This window comes from Coffea eugenioides, chromosome 6, assembly GCF_003713205.1.
Source record: "Coffea eugenioides isolate CCC68of chromosome 6, Ceug_1.0, whole genome shotgun sequence".
Taxonomy (NCBI): domain Eukaryota; kingdom Viridiplantae; phylum Streptophyta; class Magnoliopsida; order Gentianales; family Rubiaceae; genus Coffea; species Coffea eugenioides.
In genome coordinates this window covers 14256947-14279390 of record NC_040040.1, presented here as the reverse complement: position 1 = coordinate 14279390, position 22444 = coordinate 14256947, and the positions used below count along the sequence as shown (strand labels likewise).

General features: G+C 35.7%; 3 protein-coding genes across 5 annotated transcripts; 1 reads left to right on the top strand and 2 right to left on the bottom strand.

Annotated features, from left to right (window-relative positions):
- The first annotated feature begins 965 nt into the window (after window positions 1-965).
- On the top strand, window positions 966-5632 carry LOC113774981 (transmembrane protein 208 homolog). Of its 3 annotated transcripts, none has more exons than XM_027319662.1 (5): window positions 966-1289; window positions 1418-1611; window positions 3383-3467; window positions 5099-5183; window positions 5267-5346. In XM_027319662.1, the coding sequence occupies exons 1-4, from the start codon at window positions 1206-1208 to the stop codon at window positions 5177-5179; spliced, it is 444 nt and encodes a 147-aa protein (XP_027175463.1). In that variant the 5' UTR covers window positions 966-1205; the 3' UTR covers window positions 5180-5183; window positions 5267-5346. The 3 variants fall into 3 exon arrangements, with proteins under 3 accessions (XP_027175463.1, XP_027175461.1, XP_027175462.1); XM_027319660.1 differs by having other exon boundaries at window positions 967-1289; window positions 5099-5164; window positions 5257-5632; XM_027319661.1 differs by having other exon boundaries at window positions 967-1289; window positions 5257-5348.
- Window positions 5633-6723: 1091 nt separating this feature from the next.
- On the bottom strand, window positions 6724-14852 carry LOC113773167 (autophagy-related protein 18b). Its single transcript, XM_027317734.1, has 11 exons — window positions 14504-14852; window positions 14347-14420; window positions 13356-13429; window positions 13143-13252; window positions 11738-11829; window positions 10805-10917; window positions 10057-10176; window positions 9226-9371; window positions 8662-8775; window positions 7515-7580; window positions 6724-7120 (listed from the first exon to the last, which is right to left on the bottom strand). The coding sequence occupies exons 1-11, from the start codon at window positions 14560-14562 to the stop codon at window positions 6967-6969; spliced, it is 1122 nt and encodes a 373-aa protein (XP_027173535.1). The 5' UTR covers window positions 14563-14852; the 3' UTR covers window positions 6724-6966.
- Window positions 14853-16654: 1802 nt separating this feature from the next.
- LOC113775644 (probable LRR receptor-like serine/threonine-protein kinase At2g23950) lies at window positions 16655-21897 on the bottom strand. The gene is made up of 11 exons (XM_027320599.1): window positions 21513-21897; window positions 21290-21422; window positions 21099-21170; window positions 20852-20995; window positions 20616-20687; window positions 20356-20415; window positions 20056-20156; window positions 19835-19969; window positions 19393-19737; window positions 18055-18434; window positions 16655-17267 (listed from the first exon to the last, which is right to left on the bottom strand). The coding sequence occupies exons 1-11, from the start codon at window positions 21610-21612 to the stop codon at window positions 16884-16886; spliced, it is 1926 nt and encodes a 641-aa protein (XP_027176400.1). The 5' UTR covers window positions 21613-21897; the 3' UTR covers window positions 16655-16883.
- Between the last annotated feature and the right edge of the window lie 547 nt (window positions 21898-22444).

Genomic DNA, 22444 nt, shown 5'->3' with positions numbered 1-22444 from the left:
GATTACAGCGGCAAAACCTGTTTTTAATGGAGAAAGATGTAGGTGAATTCCATGATTCTCCCCTATGGCTTGAAGAGGCCATGGTTGCAGCTAAAACTTTTTACTCAGAGCTCTAATTGTAGCACAGCAAATGCACTTGTTATCACTCCAAATTAGTAGCAAAGAATGTTAATAGCTTGAAACCTCAGAGGTAGTTAAGTTGCTTTGCTTTATATGCTATTGCTACTGAAACAGCAAACCTTCTGGCCGTTGCAATTTGCAGCTAGCCGTTGCAAAATCTGCCAAATAACTGTTGCATGGCACATCTGGTGCATGCAATTTTTTGTATTGCACTTACCCCCCCTCAACTTTACTAATTAGTCCAAATCATTTATTCTTCTTTGAATCTTCTACTAATACAACTTCTGCAAAGGGTAGCTATGGAATAAAAATACCTTCTCACACATGAAAATAATATTTTAATCTGATTTGGACTGGATTGTTACCACAAAATCAAAAGCAAGGGAGGTAAGTGAAATTTTGAGAACCTCAGGGGATGTCAGTGAAAGTGTCAGAAACCTCAGGGGAGGTTTCTGAAATTATCCCATATATATATGCAAGGGGTAAGAAGTCACTTCACTTGTCAAACTATTAGAAAGCCATGTAACAAGAAATGAAGCAAAGAACTAGACCCTTTTATCTTATATACAAGGTGTGCATATATATATATATATATATATATATATGAATTAATCTTTCATACACTTGACAGTATATACACTATCAGTATTGAATGAATAACAACTTTGTAAATTTTGAATTTGAAATTCAACTTTTACATACATGTCATGAATCAAACGGGGTGATAGTATATACACAGTCGATGTATATAAAATATACAATATATATATATATATATATATATAAAGAGCTGAATCCAATCTTGACTCGTGAGATAAAGCTTGAGCTCAAATGCCACATACTCGGTTCGCCCTTGACTGGTTTACAATTTTTACGCGCAAAGAAATTTAATGGAAAAGAACCAAGTCAAGTCAAAAGCCGAACCGGGTATCTGGAAGCTAGCTGAGAAAAGTTATAGGAGTAACTTAAACGCTCCGCATAGCCGCCGGTGACCTGCTTGTCTCTCATCAGTCATCACTCCATCTATCACCGGTCAACCGCTTCCGCTAAACGACATCGTTTGGCAGCTAAACCTTCCGACCCCGATGGCAAATCAAGGAGCCAAGAAGCGAAAAGAAGAAAATGCTCGTCACATGAAGAATCTCCTCTACGTCATCATCATCTCCAATGTCAGTAATAGCAGTTTTTTCCAATTTATATATTACCCATATTTTTTACTGAATTTAGCTCTAATTATGAATTATTATTATTCGTTTTCCAAAAGTTTAATTCTTTTTGTTTTGGGGGTACTATTTAGGTTGTATATTTAGTGATTAGGGCAGGGTTTATGTACTCGACGTTTAAGTGGAAGCACGCTGGAGGGCTGTTGTTGACGGCGTTTGCTTACATCATACCCTACCAGCAACTCTACGCCATGTCTATGCCGTCGTATGGTGAAGACGGGGAGCTTATTGACGGCGGATTTGATATGTCTACTGGTGGAATTTGTGGGTATGATTTTAATTTGACTTTTTTATTTTTATGTTGATTTTTTTGTTTCAGTACTAATTGTTTTTTTTTGTTAGTAATGATTAAGGTTGTTTCATAAGTGTAGCTCAAGTGCAAAGACGTTAAAACTGTGTTTTATTTAATAAAGTAGATTTTTTTTATTGAAAAATAAAAAAGAGGGTGAAAAGCAAAGATTTTGTGTTTGAGGTGTGCACTTTATTTTATTTTATTTACTTTTTGTATAGTTTGAGGTGATGGAGCTGAAAATTGGATTAGGTTGACAAGTTAAGAAAGGTTCAAAAATGGAAAAGAATGTAATTTAAACACTTTGTTCTGCATTAGGATTTTCTTATTATTATTGTTGTTTTGGGACTTCCGAGCGAGGAAGAAGAAAAGTCTCGAGATAAATTAGGTATTGGATAGTTTAGGAGAAAGGAAAGATTTTGGAGGATGTAAGTTGCCATTGGCTTTTTAATCGTGCATGAAGTCCAAAGAGGAAGAATTAGAAAATATTCTAATTTGGAAAATTTGAGAAAAACCTCTTAGAAAGGCCTTGAGAGTGACTAATCAGCGAGCCAAGCAAGAAACTGAATTTGCAATTTGGAGCTTGATATGTTAGAGCTGTTTTAGGGTGTCAGTGGTGTACATTGAGGTGACTGAGTTTATACTTATGCAAAAGCTTGTCATTGGTGAACACTTTGACTTGATTGAGTGTATATGTCGTGCACATTCTTGCACTATCTGAGGGTTTGACTTGTTAATCTCCTCGGTGTGGTCAGCAGGTTCATTTCTGCTGAGGCATTAAATGATGACATTTTTTTTTGGGCAAAATAATTTGTCTATTCTCTAATAACCTTGGGATTAATTTTGAAATTGTGCAAAATCTTCAACAATTTGCTGTGAGAATGTAATGTTGTGCTAAGAAAGCTTCCTCTAAGTTTGATGGAGCATATCGGATTTAGTTTTGTAGGCTGTGATCAAACTGTAAACTTTAGAAGTGTAATCAGAAAGCAATTTTGTAGCGCTTTTTTTTTTTTTACGTACATCATATTAAGCAGTGGCATATCTGGCTTTGAGTGTAGTATGAAAGCTACTATTTCATTTTCTCATAAGTTTTATGATAGTGTTCAAAATTTCAATGTATTCCTCAGTGTCCCCTCTCAAATGGTCTGTTGAAAATCAATAAATGTGGGTGATCTGTTGTAAGCGCTTCATACGAACAAAAGATATGCGTATATAACTTGTGAACTGTATTATGGCAGGCTTCCGAGAGAGAAGACCAAATTACCATAACCATCTATAGTGTTGCCATCCTAAAAGACATTGGATTTAAGTCATTCTATCTTTCAACTTCATGCAGATAATGTTCATGATACACAGATCCTAAAATGCAGGACTTCAATTATTCTATATGAAAAATCACGTCGTTTTCAATTATTTCAACTTCATGCATATGCAGATAAAAACATTTTCCATCACGTCGTTTGGCTGAATTGAAGTCCGAATTAAGAGTATGAAAAATCATACATGACTAATGTTACTAGTGATTTCCTTTCATGATTGGAAAGGGGCTTTTCGATGCTAGAATGTCATAAAAATGAGATGATTTTACATTTTTGACTTGAATATAACTCTGCAACCCTTTAAGATTATGAGTTTCTTGTGTTCTGTGTTGATAAAAGTTGGTTCATCTTATTTTACTCTTCTTTATACTTTGTAGGGATAGCTGTTGTTATTATATACTCAATCTTATTTGCTTTTATTTTTTGTCCAGATATTTGCATGATGTAATCTATATTACAAGCTTTGTTCAACTCGCTTCTATCTTCTCGGAGAAGTTTTGGTATATATATTTGGTGGTAAGATCCTTGCCCTTAAACTATTTGAGTAAAATCTGGACATCCAGTAGTGTCTAAAATGAGATAATAACTCACACTTAACATTTTAGATAATTGAATCAGACCCTTTAAACTGAGTTCTGAGATAAAATTTGAGTTCTGCATTCAGCTGTTGAGATTGATTGTTTCCTTTCGTTTATTTTGTCTGTTTCTTCTGAATAACTTGTTTATTGGGTAAGATCGACTTTGACTATCCTTTTTTTCACCTGAAAAATTTGGGAAACATGGTGGGTGTGGAGTCGTGGGGTTTACGCAAGGCTTGAGTAAAATAATAGCATTACCAGAATACAAAAGATGTGCTGTATCTGATATGCTGCAAACCATGTTGAATTAATGGGTATACTAGTATTATGACTGTCTGTTTGCATTCCTGCAAATCATGTTGGTTGCATGGATTTCATGGCATTTTTTGCTTCTGTATATGTGTCAAAGAAGTCCTAGGGAGTAGGGAAAGAAGTCCTAGGGAGTAGGGATGAGGACAGTCTTGTGCATATAGTTAATCTGAACAGGAAATTTGGTTACAATGTCCTTTGTGCATGGTAATTTGTGTATACAAATGTGCAAAAAAAGTCCGATTTATCTATCCTCTTAAAGATGTGACTTGCTCAAATAAATAGGCTGTGTCTGTGTTTTACATTTGTATTGTGCTTTGGCAAAAGTCAGAGTTGTTGCTTACTGTATATTGCACTTGCGAAGTCAAACGTTCTTATGGCTAATTTTTCATTCACCAACTTTCTGCAAAATTCCATCAACTTGATATTTCTTTACTAATCAGTGCTCCTGAAAAGTCTTAACACGTGTATTCCTGTTCCTCCTGAAGTTTTATTGGTGGTATTTGCTTATGTATTTCTGTTTTCACTTGTAGCTTTACTTTTGGAGTTTACTTTTGCTGTTTGGTTTACCATGCAAATATAGACTATTTGGTTGCTTTAAGGTCTATCTTGCATCAAATCTTTTATCATTAGCATCTGAATCTGACTCATGTGACGGTCCTTGTGTCTTTCAGAAATGGGTATGTTTTGATGCTTGTAATACCCTACACCTCTTAATTTTTTACTGTTTCTTTTGTTGTCGGCTTCCGTTCTCTTTATGGTTAGTCTTTACTTCAGGTGATTAGACTTGGCTCTTGTTCCATTGAAGCTTACTCTCTGTTTGTTTAGGGCAATGCCAGTGGAAATGTCTGTTTCTTTTAGTACTCTTAAGCTTGTCATGCATGTTTCAATTTATATTTAAGATATCCACTAGTGGAAAACTTGATGGGGGACAGATGATACCATCACAGTGGGTAAAGGGAAGCTTTGTCCGGTTCGAAGATGTTACATGTGGTCAATTTGTTTAATGAAATGAGTTAATGGTAGTTTCCTGAGTTTTTGTTGAATTCAATTCTATCTGCAGATTATGCTTATTTCTGCCGGGCTGCTTAGTTTCTCATAATGATGAAATTTTATTAAATAGAAACGTACTGCTTGAACATCTACTACTAGTACTCCGGTTAATTTGAGCTTTAATATGGTGAGTTTAAGACCTATCTTATTGAGAATCTAGTGAATTGGTGAGGCTTAGTTGGATTGGTTTAAATCGTTTGCTTCCAGATACCAGCATTTGCAGCATACAAGCTCTTTGGTCTTGTCAAAGGATTTTTACCCTCTGGTTCAGAGGTACCTCTCCCATGAACCTGTAAGTGTTTATCTTCAGAGTATTTCTTGCAAAAACTTATACTAGTTCGTGTTCCTAATCTGTGATCGCGAAGGGACCTGAAGAGGATGAAAAGACGCGCAGGAAAAGAGAGAAGATGGAGAAAAGGGCTTCAAGAGGAAAATTTGTCAAAACTAGGGCACGATAATCTAGACTGAGATGGGATGTGTGGCTATTAACCGAAGTTTATGTTTCAAGACTTATAAACCAAAATTTCCATCTCTTGTCATGCTGAGATCTCACGGATCAACGTTTTCTGTTTAAGAGATGGGAATGTTTTGTATCTTGGGAGGATGGTTCGACACTCTTTTGGTGCTTTTGCTGTAAAAAGATAGAAGGCTGATCAGGGTTTGAAAAAAAATAAACCCCATTTCTCGGTCCTATTACTGCAGAAATTATAAATAAGAGATTTAAGATACTTTTCTAAAAAATCGCCTAATTGGCGCAAATCATCAAGTCTTTGGTTCAGTACTTGCTGAGCTAATTGGTAGTTCGTTTCGTTGATGTCCAAAGCTTTTAGACATTGTGAAATCTTCATCCAACAGAAAACATGAAATCTAAAGAAAGTGAAAGTAAGAGGCAGCTTACTCTTGCTGCCCCAAAAAGTGCAAAATTACGAGTCCAGTGACACGACTCTCTGTATAACTGAAAAAGAGGAGAACGTTTCAATGGAATGGAAGTTGGCATGAAATTGTCTTGTTACTAGTTATTGAAGGTCATATATTTGTGGATGAATTGAAACTTGGTGAAGGGCAAGAAGGATAAAATTGCTTTTTGGTGTAATCTGGAAGTTTAAACATCTAACATATGTTTGCTTTGATGACTATGGTGCTTAGTTTTTGCATAATTGAGAACCATCGAAGTGTTTTTGAATTAACTTTTAGGCAGAGAGAACCGCATTTAATGGACTCACTGCAAGTTTCATCCATGTTACTCACGCAATTTCTGGGCATGCAACTCCACACAAAGGAGCTGGTTTTCGTAAGTGCCTATCGAATTTATGCCTTTATTTACTAGTGAACAAATGCACTTGTATACTGAAACAGGCTTAAAACACAAAAGAGGCAAAAAAGATATTCACTGGCAGATCTATCCTGCAATAATGAGCCGGAGAATTGAAACGAAGGTAGATAAAAGTGAACACAGGCCAAGTGAACACTTGTTATTATACTTAAATTATATTTAACTTATCATATTTAAATTATTGCATTTTCTGCATTTAGATACTTTTTAAAATTAATTACAACTTTCATATATATAATATATATAAACATAGAGTGCCAGATGGAAACTCATCAACCAAATCATAATAAGATTATTTATATCCTTACCCAGGGAAGAAAATCAAATGCAGAAATACACAAGGTATATATATATATATATATATATATATATATATATATTACATCATAAAAATTTTGTTTCACACAATACAAAGAAGAATTACATCTTCATCAGTGTGAGGATATAAAATGGCACGCGGAGTTTCACACATACAAACTTACTACCTACAACTATGCTATAGTTTAAGTGAGAGCGATCAAAGACCATATGATGTCAAACATATACCCTGGTCATAAAGGTTGGCAACAGGTATCTTAACCATCTAGATGTTCCTCAAGGTTGGCAACAGGTATCTTAACTCATTAGCCAGTGTACCCTTGTATTCTACTTTGAGTTAAAAGCCAAAGTGTCAGCGAGGAACCACAAGCTCCAGTTTCAAGCTGTCCTTTAAAGCAAAGCCTGCGGATGAGTAAAGTGCACATCAATTGCCAACATTTGAACTGGCGGCTTGTTCTCCTTGGACTGTTAAAAGATTAAATTCCCTTTCCAGCGTCCATGAAGACTCATTTTGACGGTTGATTGTCGAGCCATACTCCAGGAAGTACCCACCATTAGTTAACACTGATATCGTGGCTCTACAGAATCCAAAACATTGTTATATAACAAACCACCAAAGGAGATTTCAGACAACAGGAGCAAATAAATTTCAAACAACAGGAAAGTGAAGCCGTTCCCACGAGAAGGATAAACATTAAGCATCCTCCACTGATTGAAAGATTGGCAAATTATTCACATGCCGCCACAGTCCCTTCTAGCTTAGAAGTTCGAACTATCCACCCAAGACTGAGAAAGTCCGAGTTTATACTTACTCTTTTCTCGCAATGTTGTGAGGCCTATGCCCACTTTCTTGGATGATAACTTATGTTACACTGGCTAATGAGGAATGACATGTATACAAGCTCAGATGCATATAACCGAAACTGAATGTCGTAAAGTGGAAAAATGGAACATAGGATAAACTGAACTTACCGTAAGACAGCACATTCAGCCATTGATGTGTCAGGAACCCTTTCTATCTTACGAACCACTGCATTACTGCAACAAAACACCCAATTGCACATGAAAATGCACTCGAGCAGAATGCTAAAGAATTTAATCTCTTAAAGATAATAGAGTGATTAATTGCAAGATTAAGAACATCGAATTCAACTACTTAGTTCTGCAGTTTCCTTTAATTAATTTGAAAATTTAGGCTGTTGGGATAGTATTGATGGAAACTCACCTCTTACACATCATCACAATTCCAACACTTCGAATTTTATGCAATATATGTGCCTTGATTTTAAAATTCCAATGTTTCAAAAAAAAAAAAACCACATTAAGATAAAGCAGCAAAAGTATTCGTGATATAATTAGGTTCCTGAAAAACCTTTTTCATGTATCTGAACTGAGAAAAAATAGTCACTTGTCAGAATGAAGTCTGATTTTGGACCTTGGTACTGTATGATTTGGCACTCCAACATAGATCTAAGGATAAAAGGAGAGAATTTAAGAGCTTCCCAAAAGTAGAACATTACTTCAAAATAACCATATAAAATACCACCGGCAGATTTTAGAATTTAGACTAGTCAAACTAATAATAGATGAACATATTCCAGTCAAATATGAACAGACAAGCTTTATCAAATCAATGGATCACACTGTAAAATGTGTTGTCTTGTAAATTTTCAAAAACTAAGGTTGTAAGAAAGATGTTCCATGCATTTTGCCTTCCAATTTACTCTTTCCTGGACTAATGCCAACACAAAATTTTCCTATGTCTCAGCCATTCAACATACATTTTCAAACCTGACTAGACACTAACATTCGCATCCAATCACAAGTTAGAGTCACAAAAAGGTTGAAATAAGACTTCTATTACCATCTTTGAGCTCTGGAAAGTTATAGAAATTGGAACTGCAGAAACTAAATTATCATCCTTTTAGGTATTAAAAGAAAAGTTATATAATCTAACAGTGCTACTACAATCTATGAAGTGGGTGACTTGAGTCTAATCAAAATGTTGTCAAAATAGTCTGCTACCAGAAAACCTAGTCTAACCACAGCCATAGAATATTGCTAAATGATGAAGAACCTATAGTAAGATGGTTGATATACAAATTAATATCTACTAGACCTTTTGACTCCAGCTGGGACAGCATGATGAAGTACATGGTGATAAGCAGAATCCAGTACATCAGTTACAGAATCAGGTACTATGGACCCAAGAAAAGTATTTGATCTCCTGCTTCTGTACAAAAGGAAATACAAAATAGATCAGGTTATTTGACAGTTTCAACTACCAGCTACATCTGACTAAAGATAACAATACAAGGCTGACATATTATTCAAAGACGCACAACATATATAGCTCTTGAACTGCAAGGAAACTCAAGAGGCCAGATAAACCAAAAGTAGCGTAGACAGAGGAAGATGGAAACAGCAAGAGAAAGAACAATTCAAGTAAGGGGTAGCAATCATTTAGTCATGCTAACAAAGTAAATGGTTGTCAACGGTAAGTTTAAATATAACATGTCAAAGGGATAAAGAAGGGAAAAATGGAAAAGAACAACAGAACTTAACGCACATAAAGCAGATTTGTCAACAGGTTTCTTACACATTCAGGATTCATGGTGTGAGAAAACAATGTAATGAATGACAAGGTATGTAGTGTACAGCATAACTTGTAGATATTTCTCACCTGTGATTCAGAGCAAATCCCAGAGAAAACACATGAACAGAACCAGAAGAGCTTGAGGCAAGAAGAATATCTGGCAGTTCAGTGGATGGACTAAAGGACAAGGAAAAAATATTTGATGGATATGTCCCCCTTCTGAAACTGTACGACTGCTCAGCGTAAGACAATTGGGTCATATGCAAAAAAGAAAATTAGCAACCACAAGGAAAGTAAGAATGAAGCCAGGGTAACCTATGAGGTAATGTTCTTTTCTTTTCTTTCTTTCTTTTGCTCAAGTTTTTATAATTACAGTCCACCTTGGTCGAACAGGAACCAGATTTAGACAAAATATCATTGATGAGGAATCAATAACTGAATCAAGCTCTAAATCATTGGATAGAAATGCAGAAGTACTAATGTCAAATAAAAATGAAACTGTCACCTCCCTCAAACCATCCCTTCTCTGCCTTACAGGATAGAAATGCAACAAAACATGAGTTCTAAATCTTCAGATACGAATAAATTGGCTGATTCTCAGAATTTAGGTTTTAAAGTTCTTTGTCTCTTGTTGCCATTCAAACATTACAGCATTCTGGCTTTAGTTCGTGGCTGAAAAATGGAATATGACGCATTAGAATTTTCTTCCTGTAATAATTTCTTTCACATACTCGTCTCACCAGTCACCCAAGATTACTCTCTCCCTCCTCATCATGCCTCTCTTCTCTTTCTTCACTCCTTCCTCCTCTCTCTACTCGTTCCTTCGCTGATGTAGTAGTGACAATTTGCAGACAGACTTTCAAGTCCAGCAAAATGATACTGTTCAACATCCATATAAATAAATTTATGATACTTCACCTTAGTTGCATCGGAGACAAGATGAACTCTGATTATGGTCCCTTGTTCTGATGCAGTAGCTATGTACATTCCATTGGAAGAAAGGACCATGGCAGCCAGTGGTGAGCGATGAGCATCTATCTGCATTTAGCCAAACTTTGCTGAAGCAACTAACTAATAGACATTATCTGTCTTTAAAAATCACCTATAATACTGGTAAAAAAAAATCTTATAATTCCTTCAGAATGGTAACGATATCAATGCTCCAGCTGCAAAAAATAATTGTGCTGTTGGTGCAACTGGAATTAATGTCACAGAAGGCAAGCAAAAAATAAACATTTTTAGTGTAGGTTCACTACTAAGATCGATATTCTTCTCAGACTAATCTAGTGCAGATCATTACCCACTGACATTCACCTATTACAAAGGAATTTTAGCATGTGTTTTGTACTTGGATGATATACAGGTAAATAGTTGCTCTCTAACATTCATTGCCCAGCTGGAAGAGCAAAAAGAATGGAGCCATCAACCAAGCAAAAATTCCAAGAATGTCAGATTTTGGTTTAGATTGATCATCTATGCTATGAAGACATCTAGAAGTACAAATATTAATCTGTTGTCAGTCGTTGATAAGGAAAGGCCAAAGCTCTTTATTAGATAAGAAAACTAACAGTTCCCATACTGATAAATTGTGATCATAAAGCAATTTAGTAGTTCCAGCTAATAAATCCGGAAATCAAGCAACAAGGAGGAGGATAAGGGATGCAACCTCACAGTGGGATTGCAGTTCCATTACATTGTAGACCAGAACCGATCCCTTCGTTATACTAGCAGGAAAAGCCAAAAAGGAACCATCTAAACTTGGGGAAAATGCACAAAGTCCTGAAACAAGAGATGAAAAATAAGTAACCTACTTTGTAGTGCCAATGATCGTTTTCACTTATATTCTTATTAAGTATTGCAACAGATGCGTCTTTAGTCACTTGGAAGAGAGGAACAGCGTCTGAAACCAATGATGACAACAACACCATAAATTGCTTAGTCCACTTTGTGTGATTCTAGAGTTACTGGTTGAAAAAGTTTTGGACTTATTACTAATTAAACTTTGGTGATAACAGGACATGATTTTCATGTTGTGACTGTGTTGAGAAAACTGGACAGTGTCACCACCACCCTCATGAACTAAGGATTTGACTGAATTCTCGCTATTCTCTTTTATGCCTGTCATTTGGCCAAAAAAGGAAGTACTTCACAAACAAAACTTCTTGTTATGGTGACTATAAAAGGTACTAGGGATATTGAACTGCATAGTAAAAGAATCTTCAAAATAAACTTGTGTAATCAGTAGAACATGCTACATGATAAGATCAATAATAAAAACATTCGGACTAATATGGTTCACTTTTATTAACTGCTAGGTATTCCTTAAAGAACCTAATTGAAGCATAATCTAAATAACCTCATGGTGCAATAATGATCTGTTATCCATTTACAAAAAAACTCACATGGCTATTACTAAAGCAAAAGAATTAAAGGTCAGAAGTGAAATACAAAGTTTAAATGCTGCAGGACTCATTAATCAAAGCAAATACTTAAGATGGACAAAAAGATTTCACAAATCATATAATCAATTTGAGAATGCCACAACAAAAAAGCTTATGTTGATGTTGCCCAAGCGGAAAATTGGATGTTATGAACCAACCTTTTAAGTTTGGTACAGTATCTATTGTGTCCAATATCTGGAGACTGTTTATGTCATATATGTAGGTCTTCTCAAGCAAAACAACTACTAATCTGCATTTTCCAAGCAAACATTTCAATGAAAATAACAAAGCTTGATTGAACAAAAGATTACAAAAAAGTCATTTTCAGAGTCAGAAAAGAATATTCAGCAAACAAGTTAGATTTTTGGAGACAGAAGCTTCTAGTATACTACTGCTCAGTATTGCCCTTTTTGAAGTTGACTAAAGATATAGTATGTGGCTTCAAAAATACCTAAATTGCAATGATTATACTCTAAGAAATTCACCCAATGTCATCCATATGCACCCCTCCCGGTAATAGATTGTCTAGTTTGCAAAGTGTGGGCATGTTCAGGAGGTCATATAGTCAGGACATTGTTCCTGCTCTAAGTTCAGGGAAAGCACGCAGACATTCAGATTAAGAATCTAAATGAATGGAGCAAGATAGAGTTAATATAGAGAAAACAAGATCCAACTACACAATACCAGTAACAAAAAGGTTCTCTATATTTATTATATCTTCTTATAGTAAAAATTTATAAACTAACGCACATGTTGCAGCAAACATAAACTGTCATAAAGGAAACAAATTCAGTTTGCAGAATCTATCGCACTTCCAAACAAAAGTGGATAGAGTTAGCCAGTAATCAAGCTAACAGAGGACGAATTAAATGGCATGGAATTTAAGTGAAATTGGAATTCAAATGGAGAATTAAGAAGAAGCAGTGGTGCATTCCTAGCCAATCCACAATAACACATTTTATTGTCCTAACTATGAAGGTACACCACCAAAACTACAAGACAAAAGGACTTTAGGACTTTGTTTCTCAAAAGATTGGGGAAGTGAGTCTTCTTTCACATCAGACAAAGTGGTGTCTACTGATATAAAGCATGTGAAACAAACAACACAGTCAGCTGTACCCTTACTCCACAATTTCTCGGGCCACTGCAGTCTCCATGGACTCGAATTATTTGGTAAGGCAATGAAAAATTCAGAAATACACTAGAACCATTATAGGAAAGGAAAATAGGGTATCAATTTTACACTGACTCAGCAAAATCCCCCTTCAAGTTTTAACTGGAATGCTAAAGGAGAAGTTGGAATGGAGCAGTGAAGGAAAAAGTACAAAACTTCAGGATGCTTACTTGCAACAGAACACATAAAGTTGGAGACCATTATTCCTATTTGTGGCAATAAAAACCTCAACGTTTTGAAGAATATCACCACAAATTCAGGGCAAAAAAGTCCAGCCAAGATGCCTATATGCAACCATGTCATTTTGAACATGCAGGTGGAGACATGCAAAATAGGAAAAACACAAAATCAGACACAAATTAATAGAGCTGACCTGTGTCATATGTTACCTTTTCTTATTCATTCGAACTGCAAGGATTGAAGTCAGAAAGTTTAGTTCTCGGAGAGCAGCTCCAGTCTTGGTATTAAACAAACATAATCTCCGGGGGGATAAAGATGGCTGTTGAAATTAGGTGCAACATAAGAAAGCAACAACCAGAAATTGTTAGTATTAATATTCTCCACAAAAATGAAAAAAAAATATAGCTAGTAATTGCAAGAACCTGTTCACCAGCCCCAACAATGGCAAGAAGGCTTGTGCTGAATAACATTTCAACCACAATGAAAGCTCCAATAGCTAGCAAAGAGAGGATGAGAGATCTCAAAATACATGAAATAAGTTGGGCATGTTGTCACATCCATGATGATCTTCATAATCACGGATATGACACAAACTAAAATAAAATCTACATGCACAAGTGTTTATTAAAGATCTCTACTCATCCCAGTAAAGACTTGCCACAGATATTTATGCTTGATTATGAAATATCTCTCTGCCATAGAATCAATGTATTCCAGACACCAATGTGCAGTTATGTATAGGTTCTACTTCAATAGAGTTGCTTGGTTTTTTATCATGAAACATGATTTGACTATCAGGTTAAAGAATCAGGAGAATGTGTTAAAAGAAAATTTGAAAGAAATGTCAAGCTTAGACTCTTAATATAAGAGAGTGCAATTCTAATAGTTTGCTTTTAAAGGCATCATAATTGACTTTTGTAAGTATACTTCTTTGTGTACATCTAGTTGTAAATTTTGGATAAAATTACTACAAATTCCCATACCCTCTTTAAAAATAATCAGTTCAGGGCCGCAGTTTTCACAAATTTTCCATAGTCTTCTAATTCAACCACTTCAAGAACAAATAATGAAAGTAGACGTCGTAGAATTGGATTCATTGACCCAGAATCAAACCCTTGGATGATCAAAGTTTGAAGAAAATGACTCGCTGCAGTTAAAGAATCAAATCTTAAGCATGCACTACTCTTATTTGCTTTCTTAAACCAGTGATCTAATCAAATGCCATACATTAGTCATCAACTACAAAGCACCAAAAATTACAAAACCTGATCAGCTGACAATCAATATCTTCAACCCAGAACAGAATATTATTATAGACAAAAAAAGGGAAAAAAAATTCAAGCTTGCACACTTTTATTGAATTGAAAATAAATTATTCACAATAAAAGTTGATTGAAAAATAGAAACTTTAACCTCTCTCATAAAGAAGTCTGCCAGTATTGGAATCAAAGATTCTGAACCCATCCCTAGTTCCAATAGCAAAGCAGCTGCCAAAAAAAAAATAAGAAATTTAATGAATAATGCCAACTTAATCAGAATTAAGCTGACAAATAATTTTTTTGATGATTACCTGTTATCTTGATTGAAGGCAGCGCATAGAATTGCACTGGGGGATGGCTGGTTTGCCATTGAATTTTTAATTTAACTGAATTTTAATGGGATTATACAAGTACATACATGAATATGTATATAAGACAGAGTAATTACAAAAGAAAATCTACAGAAAGGGCGTTTTAGCAAAGGCACTGAAAGATTTATCAGAAATTTTTGAATAACGCGAGAATTTATAGGTTTTAAAACGGGTAATTCTACCTTGGGCTTGGTAAATGCTGTATGTTTTAAAAAGCTGAAACTAATAGGTCAATTTTTAAGGTGGTAATCAGCAGTTTTACTTCAAATTTGTTATTGGGCTTAGTCCATGCAATCATAGGAAGTTGCTTAAGGAAACAATTCTTTTATCCTCTCAAAACGGAAAAAAAAAAAATCCTCAAAACGACTTTAGCCTCCCATGAAAAAAAAAAAGAAAGACTTCAGTCAGGTTCCATTCTCAAACTCTCCTCTTTGGCCCTATTTGGCATTTGAGTTTTTTGCCAAATTTGTCTGTTACAAGTTTTTTAAAAATTTTAGCTACAATAATCTCAAAAACTTTTCAAAATTTTTAAACTATACACTTCAAAATATTCAAAAATTTACATACTTCAAAATTTTTTTTAAAAACTTCTACAGTAAGCTATAGTAAAGTTTTAGACAAACATCCAAAAAAACTCACTTATCCTTCTAAACTTTTGGATTTTAATTGAGCCAAGTTTGAGTTTTAGACATTGGTGAAAGTGAGAAAATTTTAGACTTTAGTGCTTTAGGTTTTGAGAAGAATGAATTAAGTTGGTGTGAATTCTAAAAACTGGTGAAGAATCCCATGTTTAGATGGCTAGTTTTGGACAAAATTTTTTGAGTATTTTGAGAATATTCTTTTGATACATTTTCCTTGTCTTTTTCACTTCACGTATATTACATTCCACAAAAGTGCTAAAGGTGTGTTAAAAAAAAAAAAAAGAAACTCCCAAAAAATGCAATCACAGGAGACTTGTAAATATATCTTTGTGCTTTAGGTTTGGAGAAGAATGAATTGAGTCCAGTGCTCAGAAGAGAGCTTTTGAAACTTTTCTAGTGCAGGGTTCAAATCTTGTACCTGATAGTTGAAGATGGAAAAGGTAAAAAGAATTAAAAAATAAAATGAAGAAGAATGAATTAAGTCCAAAGACGGTAGAGGAATAAATTAATCTCTTGTTGATACCACAAGATAAGGCCGTAGTAATTAACAGATTACTTTTAGGCACTTAAATCATCCCAAAAAAAAAACCTTTACATCGGGCTAATCCACCTAATATTGCGTGGGTGGCCCTAAGAATTTTAAAATTTCACTATCCTTAATTTGTATAATTCACTCAATTTCCAACAGTACTCTAGAGAAAGTGTTGGTTTGCTATGGAGCTAAAAAAGATTAGAAATCAATTTTTATATTTCACATAAAGCTCGAATTTTAATTGGAACACAAATTCAGCTAGACTTGGTCATCAAATCACATCTATATATATATATTATATATATATTATGATAAGACCCCAACTGATGATGAATTGGTAGTAGTAACATCGATAATATGAACACTGACTTTTTGCTTCGTTTTTGGTATTTATCAATGCAGCAAAAGCAGAAAGGAAAACTGAAAGAAGCGCATGAGTGCAAAAAGCATCATAAGACAGACTGGAAAGACTCCCCAAGTGGCTGGCTGCACGCAGCATCCTCAAGGGCCCAACCAGACGGCCGACGACGGTTCAAACTTCAACCACTGCATAGTGCAATTGCATCACAGCATTTCTCCTACTTTTGGTCAAAAAAAATCAGAACCCCTTCTTTTTCTTGTTTAACTTTTCCTTTTTCTTGCTAGCACTAACAGTCACGTATGCTTTTGAAGGCAAGAGCATGTGATGTGGTCGATGAGATCTTCTGTCCTGGAAATGGGCATCTCCAAGAATGAGTTACTATGCATGCACCATACCTTATCCCATTTCCCCTACAGGGAAAATTTAAAGAGGTACAGAACAAGATCAAAAAAGGGCTTTACATGTTTCTCCTACTCTTGACAAATGTGTACACATTTTCATCCAAACCATATGGTTCAGTTCACTGGCTTGCATCCATGAGGTCATGCAAGGGATGAAAGATCAATAATATTATTTACTCATTGGAGCATTCAGTATCTCTGACTGTGAAACGATATATACATACATGGTAAAACACAAAACAGCCTTCTAAACATGGAGGAAAGTAGAAACAAATAAAAATAGGTAAGAGCTAATTTAGGTTGTTCCGATGCTTAGGTAACCTTCTTTATAGTAAAGAATAAGAAAACAAAAATTCACATATCTATGCATATTTAGGTCCTCTAGTTATCTCGGACCAGAGAGCTCCATGGCATAAGCATCATAGTCTTCATCCATTGTTATCATCTCAAACATGACTGACTGGTCATAGACATTGTCATCATGTCCAGGGACAGTGGCATGGTGCAACCTAATTTGGGAACCATGAATGAGGGGGGGAAGGTTTGTGCCTTGATTTGGATAATTATGGGAGGCCGCCCATTTTTCTGCTAGGCCCTCTCCTTCAAGCATTCGAACCACATCCGACATCTTAGGCCGGTGGGCGGGGAGGTATTGAGTGCAAAGTAGAGCAACTTGGAGCATCTCACCCGCCTCAATCCGGTCATAGTTGATACCCAATTCTCTATCCACCAAAACTTCAATTTTCTTTTCCTGCTGTATTTTCTTAACCTGCAATGAAATGCCAAATTTTCAATGATGAAGGGAAAAAATATACGATGTGTATGAGCATACCCTTTGAATAACTATCAAGACTAAACAATGTGCCAAGCAAATCTCCGCCACATAGTTTTCTTGCGACATGGGAACACAAGCCCTTCCAGGCAAATATATGTTGTTCTTGAACACTATTCGGCTGGCTGTTCGCAGGTCAATTTCACAGACAGTACACATAGCACTTTAAAAGCTAATTGTTCGCCCAGAGCTTCATGATTAATCTACAAAACATTATTTGCAACGGCTCATGTAATTCAAAGAAAGTAATCGTGATATTTTTTCAGTGTCCCTTGAAGAGTATAGCCATTAGTAAATGAGCATTGGAAAAGAAAATTCCTGCCCGAACATAGATCTTAAAGATGCAGGACAATTAAAAGAAAAAGAGTCAACGATCCGAAGGAGTGAAATCATTGACTTGATCCCACTTTCTTAAAGAAACGTTTACAAAAAATAAGTCGTCAGTAAACTAAATAGCAGCTAAACAAAAAAGAAAATATTATGAAGCAGCGAGTGTTTGATAAACATCTGAATTCATGCATGACAATCTTAAGGCAGAATATAAGAGTACCCCAAGTAAAAGATTACAAATAAAGACCAAGAAAAACAGGTCATTAATTTCATGAACCACAGGCTAGCGATTTGAGTGTGAAGAAAGACTTCTCATGTTCCAAAGTAGCTAAACCAATTTAATAGCACACAAAGGTTTAGAAGTTTAGAAATAGGGTTCAGGGAAGAGACGAACCCATTCCAGCATGGCTCCTTTCTGGTTTACAGTTTTTCCGAAGTCAAGGGCTTTCATTCCAGTTATGAGCTCTATCAGCAGAATACCAAATCCAAAAACGTCAGTTTTCTCGGATGATTGACCAGTCGAGAGGTATTCAGGCGCAATGTGCCCTACAGTGCCACGAACAGCTGTTGTCACATGAGAATCGGCATGGTCAAGGAGCTTAGCTAGGCCAAAGTCACCAACAACAGCCTCACAGTAGTCATCTAGGAGAACATTAGCAGCCTTTACATCACGGTGAATTATTTTTGGATCACATTGCTCGTGCAGGTATAGGAGACCTCTTGCAGCTCCAATTGCAATTCTCTTTCTAGTGTTCCAGTCTAAAGCAGGTTTTCCTGCCATGATTAATATAACAGCAAACTATAATTACACTATCAACACAGTTGATTGACAACTCTGCTAGCTAGAAATTAAATGCATTTAGCAAAATTGATACACTGGTCATATTCCACCAAAGCTTGAAAAAGCATGTATTCTCTCAGGATTTAATTATCTATTAGCCATATTATTGAAAACTACTTATCTCATAACACAAACAAATTTGGGGAAAAAAGTGCAGTCATCTCCATTTGCAGTAAGCATCATTCTTCAATGAAGCAATATCTACTTTCTTTCCTCCTAAATAAAGAGGAAGAAGGTGAAATGAGCATCATAATTAGTCCTATTATGTTGGTCAGCCACCAAAAGAAATTTCAGGATCTTCTCTAAATCACATCATATTTCATGAATCAACAATCCAAGTATTAAGCCTTGGTCTGCTGCTTGTACCCTTGCCTAAACATTTCTTCACAGCACAATGATCTAAAGCTTAGGTGAAACTAAAAACTTTGCAGGTTCTCCATTCCAAACATCAGCTCTGAATTCTAACGATTTCCCGGGCAATTTTCCAAACTTAAAAACTATTTACATCAAGGTTGAGAGAAGCAAAAGCCAACCATTGTAGACCATCCCACTTACAAATGAATCAGCACGTACAAACATAAATCTCAGAAAAGGAAAGTTTGTGCTCATATCACCTAACAACAACTAGTGGAAGGCAGCAAATCTAAATGAAACTGAAAAGATATCATGAGCAGTTAAACATGGTCCCAGTTTCTAACCTACGTTATCTCATGCCACGTCATTTTCTGGAGCACCTGGGACCCATATACTACAGTGGTCCAAGGCAGTTGAAAAATGAATGTTGTATGGATCATGCACTGAACTAAGTATAAAACAGTAAAACCAAAGAGTTGACAAAGAATAGCAACTACGAACTTGCCGCAGGTGCATTTCATGAGTTGATGTACGTACCTTTTAGTCTTGATGCTACACTGCCATTAGACATGAATGGATACACCAAAAGCCTTTCATTTGGGATAGCACAATAACCAATTAGCCTTAGCAAATTCCTGTGAACTGCTAAGCTAATAAGCTCCAACTCAGTACGAAACTGTGACTCCCCTGCAGTTCCTGTCACATCCTTTAAACGCTTTACTGCAATCATTGTACCATCCCCTAACTTCCCCCTATATACATTGCCAAATCCCCCAGCACCAAGTATGTTCTTGGAACTGAAATTGTCTGTTGCAAGTTGAAGCTCCTTGAATGTAAAGCTTCTGAGATTGCCCAGTCTTAATAGATCCTCCTCTTGCACATCTACAGAAAGATTCAAGTTCTTGAGGCTCACCACAACCGCAAATAAGTGTTTATCTTTAAATTTGCATATGAAAGCTACAAGTTAATAATTACTCACCATTAATGTTGAGAATGGACTGTTTATTCTTTTTGCTTCTAGTCCAGATCAAAACTACAATTGCTAGGAGGAAAATGGAGACAAAGCTCAGACTAACACCAAGTGCAACAGCTAATCTTTTGGAATTGGATTTTCCTAAAGATGCAGGGGCAGTCAGAAGAAAATTGTTTGAAAGAAACAAAATTGATATCAACTTATAAACACAGTGTCTCATAAATTACCAGGGGATGAATCCATGGAGAATGAAAGAGAACTCATATTAAAATATCCGGAACAACTCTTGCCTGAGTGGCTTCCACATATCAAGGGGTTACCCACAATGCTATATAATTGATTACACATAGATCAAGAGGAATTGTTAAATTAGACCAGAAGAGAACGAAAGAAAATTAAAAAGTAATTATACCCTAGATAATTATAATAAATTGACATAACTCATGCACAAAGCATGTGTGTTATAAAAGGAGGTACGAGTACATGTTTGCATTTAACAGAAGAAAGTCACAGCAGAGAAGACATACTTGAATGCTTTGGTTGGAAATCTGGGAACAGGTCCACTCAGATTGTTGTAAGACAAGTCCCTGAAAGTGAAAGTGACTTCATGAGAGAGAACGCATTATCATTCAAGGTTTGAAACAAATCCTATGCTTGATTCCAAAAGAAAAATTTCTTGGAAAACCCAAAAATTACAGATTCTATGTTGCTTCTTTAAAAGACACTGAGACAAACAAGAAAAACAAATTAAAAGAAGGCAGAGAACAGAACAAAGATCTACACTCACAAGAAAGCAAGTTGAGGGACTTTGGCTAAAGACGGAGGAATAGCACCAGACAAGCTATTGTTGTTCAACCTTCTACTCATTTCGTTACATGACAAGCCCACAAAACAAGACAAAACAACTTTATTAAATAAATAATATATATATATATATATATGCGCCATTTCCAATATTAGCCAATTAAGAAAATGACAAAATTAAGCAAAAATGGTATATTGGAAAAGAAATTTAAAACATACAGGTACTGGAGCTTTGTTAGGAACCCCAAAGAATCAGGCAAAGGACCAGACAACTTGTTACTGGAGAGATCCAAAGTCTCAAGGTTTGAAAGATTGCCTAATTCTAGTGGAATGTGACCTGAGATGTTATTATTCTGCAACAACCTGCATGAGCGAAATCTGACCATTAAATACAGAAATTAGACATTAACACAACTCAGTTGCTAAAACCCAATATCAGAAGCATCCTAATCCACCATTTTCTTACACTTGCTTAAGGTTTGTGAGATTAGCAATGACCTCGGATAAAGTCCCAGATAGACCTTGACTTGGGGCTCCTCTGTTAAACCCAGAGCAGAAAAATGATAAAAATGCAGTCTTTACTGTTCAATATAATCAAACGTAACGGAAACATTGCTACAAAAGTATTAAAAGAGCCAGAAAGTTTTAAAAACTCACATGCCAGTAACAAGATTATCAGAGGAACAAGTAATCATAGACCAACTACAGGGGTCTACAGAATCTTCATCCCAGTTGCTCAGAACCCCATGAGGGTCGCTCAAAACATTCTTGACACTAATCAAAGCTTCAACTAACAATCCCAGGAAATAATACAAAAAAAAAATTAGTGGAATGCAAGTGAAAAAAAAAGATAAACTTTTTATCATCTTTTGTTGTTTACCTTCAGGATTTCGAGCTTCATACGAATAACAAAGTGTAGGAGAAAACACGAAGAAGCCCAGAAGAAAGAAACGGTAGCTGAAGATGACAGACATGGCCATTGCATAGAAGAGGTGATCAAGAATACATTTTCTGAACACAACCTTGAGTTTTTTGGCTCTTGCTGCTTCACAAATGCTATAAAGTATGAATAAAATGGTTTGTTTTCTTCTTGCTTGCTTTCGGTTTCCGCTCTAGGCTTTTTGGGCTTTCCTAAAGTCACACTTTTTCAGTTACCTTCTTTTGCTGTGGGCAAAAACACACCGCAGCGCAACACCGGTCAGCGTGTGTGTGTGTGTTAATGTGTGTACTAGTCACTTGCAGAGAGTATAGTGTGGGGTGTGGGTATGTTTTAATGTACCTGAGCTGAGCATGCTATTTTGTTGCTTTTTCCATTTTGATTACATGGAATGGATAGGTTTGCAGTTGCAAAATTTTATGTACTGTTCTGTTCCACTTTTTCTCTTTTCTTTAGCTCAGTGGGAGCCTTAATGTATTGTATCTTTCTTCTATTTGCCACTGAAGATTAGTTGAGCACAAGCTTAGGCTTAGACTTGAATTGCGCTATCAGCAATCTGTGACAGAATTTGTAAATAGTACAGTAAATCTTGCATTTAGGACATTCTCTGACCTTGAAATATATAAACTCGGACTCTTTAATAAATGTCTTTGGATTGAGGCTGCTCTGTTGTTTTTTTTCTTTATTTTTTGTCATTTTAATATTTGGGGTGGGGGAATATTACAAGTTTTTGCGCAGTTAGTGTTCTCATTTTGTTCCCTTTTCTATTTTTTTTTTACCTTAAATTTCCCTTTGGCAAAGTGCGTTCAATGTGTGACTATGTGAGAGAGAGAGGAAAAAGAAGGAAAGAGACGAGAATCAGATGGAGATGACAT

Coding starts and splice junctions, on each gene's coding strand:
- LOC113774981 (XM_027319660.1), top strand. CDS start 1,206: ATGGCAAATCAAGGAGCCAAGAAGCGAAAAGAAGAAAATGCTCGTCAC. Junction 1,290..1,417: donor ACGTCATCATCATCTCCAAT/GTCAGTAATAGC, acceptor GGTACTATTTAG/GTTGTATATTTAGTGATTAG. Junction 3,468..5,098: donor TTTGGTATATATATTTGGTG/GTAAGATCCTTG, acceptor GTTTGCTTCCAG/ATACCAGCATTTGCAGCATA.
- LOC113773167 (XM_027317734.1), bottom strand. CDS start 14,562: ATGGCAAACCAGCCATCCCCCAGTGCAATTCTATGCGCTGCCTTCAAT. Junction 10,918..11,737: donor TACTGTACCAAACTTAAAAG/GTTGGTTCATAA, acceptor CTCTTGTTTCAG/GACTTTGTGCATTTTCCCCA. Junction 10,177..10,804: donor AACTGCAATCCCACTGTGAG/GTTGCATCCCTT, acceptor GGCTAAATGCAG/ATAGATGCTCATCGCTCACC.
- LOC113775644 (XM_027320599.1), bottom strand. CDS start 21,612: ATGGCCATGTCTGTCATCTTCAGCTACCGTTTCTTTCTTCTGGGCTTC. Junction 21,171..21,289: donor GATAATCTTGTTACTGGCAT/GTGAGTTTTTAA, acceptor TGGGTTTAACAG/AGGAGCCCCAAGTCAAGGTC. Junction 20,157..20,355: donor TTTCCAACCAAAGCATTCAA/GTATGTCTTCTC, acceptor TCAATTATATAG/CATTGTGGGTAACCCCTTGA.